Source organism: Adiantum capillus-veneris, chromosome 9, assembly GCF_014529385.1.
Source record: "Adiantum capillus-veneris isolate H3 chromosome 9, ASM1452938v2, whole genome shotgun sequence".
In the NCBI taxonomy this organism is placed as follows: domain Eukaryota; kingdom Viridiplantae; phylum Streptophyta; class Polypodiopsida; order Polypodiales; family Pteridaceae; genus Adiantum; species Adiantum capillus-veneris.
The window spans coordinates 81812100-81816507 of NC_140939.1; the positions used below are offsets into that span (position 1 = coordinate 81812100).

A 4408-nucleotide genomic window follows, 5' to 3' on the forward strand; every position below is an offset into this window, starting at 1 on the left:
GCTAGACAAATGAACTATGAGAGATCGCAGACGAGAGTAAAAAACAAAGTCAAGCATGGAAGTCTGGAGGATATTCAGAGCAGACAAGGATCAAAGAGCTAGACAAATGAACTATGAGAGATCGCAGACGAGAGTAAAAAACAAAGTCAAGCATGGAAGTCTGCAGGAATCAAGATTTTACTTGAGAGCGCGGGGAGCAGTACCTAACCAAAGAAAGGATTACCCACCTGAACCACACACAGCTGTGCGTTTCTTTACTGCACATTTCATTCAGCTGAGAAGAAACTGCTTTATCACCTCATGGCCCAATGAGATTTAAGTAACGCCAAGCCAGTCAAACAGATTTAAGCATAGCTTGGAATGGAAAAAAGTGTGATAACTCTTGACAAATATTTGAGAATTGACAAAGGCTTTTTTCTCAACTATCACCAAATTAAAGAATAGAAATGAAATTAATATTGAGGTTATGCAACAACATTCAACCATGGGACAGACTGAATATCCTTGCCTTGCAACACAAAGCCCTTTTTATTGACTAATCAAACATTTCCCGTACAAAACATCCAGCTTCAATTTTCATCGCTTCCCAAGACAACCAAACACTAAGGATCACCAGAATTCACAATAGCAGGTGCCCAAAAAAAAGAACAGCACATCCAGAGTCACAGGCTCTACCACACATTCCATCAATTCCCCCCTCTGAGCCGAAGCACAAGGTGAAGAGTGGATTCCTTCTGAATGTTGTAATCAGCCAGGGTGCGCCCATCCTCCAGCTGTTTCCCCGCAAAGATTAAGCGCTGCTGATCAGGGGGAATACCTTCCTTATCCTGAATCTTCGTTTTCACATTATCAATAGTATCAGAGCTCTCAACCTCCAGGGTAATGGTCTTGCCAGTAAGTGTCTTCACGAATATCTGCATCCCACCTCGCAACCGAAGCACAAGGTGGAGGGTAGACTCTTTCTGTATGTTGTAGTCAGCAAGAGTCCTCCCATCCTCAAGCTGCTTTCCCGCAAAAATAAGGCGCTGCTGGTCAGGAGGGATGCCCTCCTTGTCCTGAATTTTAGTCTTCACATTGTCAACGGTGTCAGAGCTCTCAACCTCCAAAGTAATGGTCTTACCAGTAAGGGTCTTCACAAAGATCTGCATGCCACCGCGGAGACGCAACACAAGGTGAAGCGTGGACTCCTTCTGTATGTTGTAATCAGCAAGAGTGCGGCCATCCTCAAGCTGCTTTCCAGCAAAGATGAGGCGTTGCTGGTCGGGAGGGATCCCCTCTTTGTCCTGGATCTTCGTCTTGACATTGTCAATAGTATCTGAGCTTTCTACTTCGAGAGTAATGGTCTTACCAGTGAGCGTTTTCACAAATATCTGCATGCCACCACGAAGGCGAAGGACAAGGTGGAGGGTAGACTCCTTCTGGATGTTGTAGTCGGCAAGGGTGCGGCCATCTTCAAGCTGCTTGCCAGCAAAGATAAGGCGCTGCTGGTCAGGGGGGATACCCTCCTTATCTTGGATCTTGGTCTTAACATTGTCGATGGTGTCTGAGCTTTCGACCTCCAAAGTGATGGTTTTGCCAGTGAGGGTCTTCACAAAGATCTGCATGGCTGCAAGGTCAGGTTCGAGCGACGGAGAGGACGGATCAAGGTCTAGAGCACACCACAGAAAAACGCAGAAGATAGAAAAGAGAATGCGATGAATTATCCAAGGGGAAGAGGTGGCTTAATATATAGAGGCCAAGGTAGGTCGGTTCCGGAAGCTTCTCGCGGTTTGTAAGGTTGTTCGCTTGTGACGTTTCTCAAAGTTTCAAGTTAGGCTCAACAAACCGCAAGAGCACATCAAGGCTGGGTTCACACTGCACGTTCCATGCTCACTTTCTTTTAGGTGGAACACTGAGATTTGACACCCCTGATTGTGCCATTCACATTGTGCGCTTTCCACCCACCTTGAATCCTAGATGGCATGCTGACTCATGGCCATCTCACTGCACAGGTGTTTCGAGCTAGTTACGACGTCCCCGAGTGGAACACTGGAAGCTCATCCAATCACACAGCGGGAGAGGGAGAGAGAGAGAGAGAGAGAGAGAGTGAGAGAAACAGAGCAAGAATCGGACACACGGTCCTTTTTTAGCAAAACATTGTGTAGGTATCCATCATGTGTGTGTGAACCAATACTCGGACAGGAGCTTAGCCTTCGTCGACAACGGTTTGAAGGTATCTTTAGTTACGATCAAAGTGTACCTGTACCCTCTAATTGGGATAGAAAGGAACATAATTCAAATCATATTCTATCCATTCCACTACTGGAAAATGTCCATGTGTACACATTGCATGCACGTCTTAGAACTCTCGACGAGTTGCTAATGCTCCACATTAATTACGTTTGGAATATGGATCCTACAAAAAGAATAAGAGAGCATACTGGGGCTTGTAGGCATTTGGTCGAGTGTGCATCTCAATGGCAAGGTGGCGGAACTTACAAAGGATAAGAGGACATCAAGTTGCACATGAGTTAAACCCAATAAAATTTGTATGGGTGGCACTAAAGCAAGGCATCCACTTTCACACCATTTTGACACTCAAAGTCGTAATGAGTATTATTTATGGAAAAAGGTTTGTAGCATGATAACTTACAACATGCGTAATGAAGCAACCCTTTGACTTAACTGCGCTCGCGAACGAAAATGTGTTGACAAATTGCTTAGGTTTCTTAAGAATGCAAAACTAAACTCTCATGAGGTCACGTTCCTTAAGTTGACAATCGACACTATGGCTATTGGAAATATGGCTATTGGAATTTAGAGTCGAGTCGCACCCAAGGTTAACAGGGGTAGTGGGGATAAAGTTGAAACTTGGTCGCACCCACAGGCGAAGAAGCTGGAGATGATGGCTGACAAGAGGAATGTGCTGAAAAGTGAATAGGCGTCGACGTTCCATTGGCCAGAGGCTTCAACCATGTGCGTTGCTTTGATTTTCTTCCTGAATTATAGCCTAATACCTTCATTTTTTAGTGGATTAGTGGAACGATTGCAAAGCTACGGGAATTCAGCGAGTTTACTATCAATGGCGTTTACGGCTGCTCCTTCCCCCCATTGTCCCCAAGTGCGACCCAACCCTTACTAACATAATATGGCGGCCGTGGTTGCCCTTTCCACGTGTCATCTTCTGCGATATGAAGGCTACATCCAAAAAAGAGAGACGCGAACGAATATTTTCTAGCTGCTGGGTGGCGGCTCTGCAAGGCTTTGAAGGCTTTCAAGCTCATTTAGTTGCTTGGTGACGAACGAAACTTGAACTCCTTGCTCGCTCAAATTCGTGCTTGCAGAGAGAGAGAGAGAGAGAGAGAGAGAGAGAGAGAGAGAGAGAGAGAGAGAGAGAGAGAGAGAGAGAGACTCAGGTATTCCCTTCCCTTGCTCATATCCCACAAATCGAGATCTTTCTTCTCGCAACTAATCGCTGCCATATTGGCTTCCCGCAACTCTAGAGAAGTTCAACTCTGTGCCTTCCCTTCCTTTTTAGTTGAATCGGATGGTGAAGGGGACGACCCATAAGAGCCTAGCTCATGGGAAGGGAGAAGGCGTTGCTTTTGGGCGCAGTGAATTAGCGTCAACAGATGGAGTCGTCGTGGGTGAAGACACCATAGGGACAAGCCTGACACTAGATGACGGGGCTACTGCCAATGCATTAGAGGCATTGATACAACAACGGGTGTTACTATTGCTTATGTGAATTAGCCTCAACAGATGGCGTCGTCATGGGTGAAGACACCGTAGGGACAAGCCTGGTACTAGATGATGGGGTTATTGTCGATGCTTCTTTGATGTAGTAAATGCGTGCAAAGCATAAGGTCTATATCCTCCTGTGTCTTAGCATCTCTCTCTCTCTCTCTCTCTCTCTCTCTCTCTCTCTCTCTCTCTCTCTCTCTCTCTCTCTCTCTCTCTCTCTCTCTCTCACACACACACACACACACACACACACATACACTGTGCGCGTATGTCGCATGTGTCAATGCAAGGAACTTGCCGATACACTGTGTGCGAGCCACAAATGGCTCCAAGCACGCAACTAGCCCAAACTAGTAAGCTCAAAGATGGCGATGGTGTGTCACTCACCGCTCTACGCTTGCTATTGTGGAGGATTCCTCGTCGCGAAGAAGAGGGAGACGCCGCTACGCCACGCTTAACCGCCTCGTCGTCGTCGTGCCGCCGCAATGTTCGATCACACACACTCTCTCTCTCACACGCATACACACACACACACAAGGAGATGAAGAAGAAGAAGATGGAGATGGAGCAAGAGCACTCTTCAATTGCACAAATGAGAGAATGAGTGAATTTTAGGTTTAGTTGACTTTTATATGAGCTCGCCCCATTCACACTTCGGCGCCCATGCTTAGCCAACTAATCCCTT

At 46.4% G+C, this 4408-nt stretch overlaps 1 protein-coding gene across 1 annotated transcript; it reads right to left on the reverse strand.

Moving 5' to 3' along the window:
* Positions 1–504: 504 nt before the first annotated feature.
* Positions 505–1700, reverse strand: LOC147450731 (polyubiquitin-like). The gene has a single exon (XM_086519809.1). The coding sequence runs from the start codon at positions 1602–1604 to the stop codon at positions 687–689; it is 918 nt and encodes a 305-aa protein (XP_086375935.1). The 5' UTR covers positions 1605–1700; the 3' UTR covers positions 505–686.
* Between the last annotated feature and the right edge of the window lie 2708 nt (positions 1701–4408).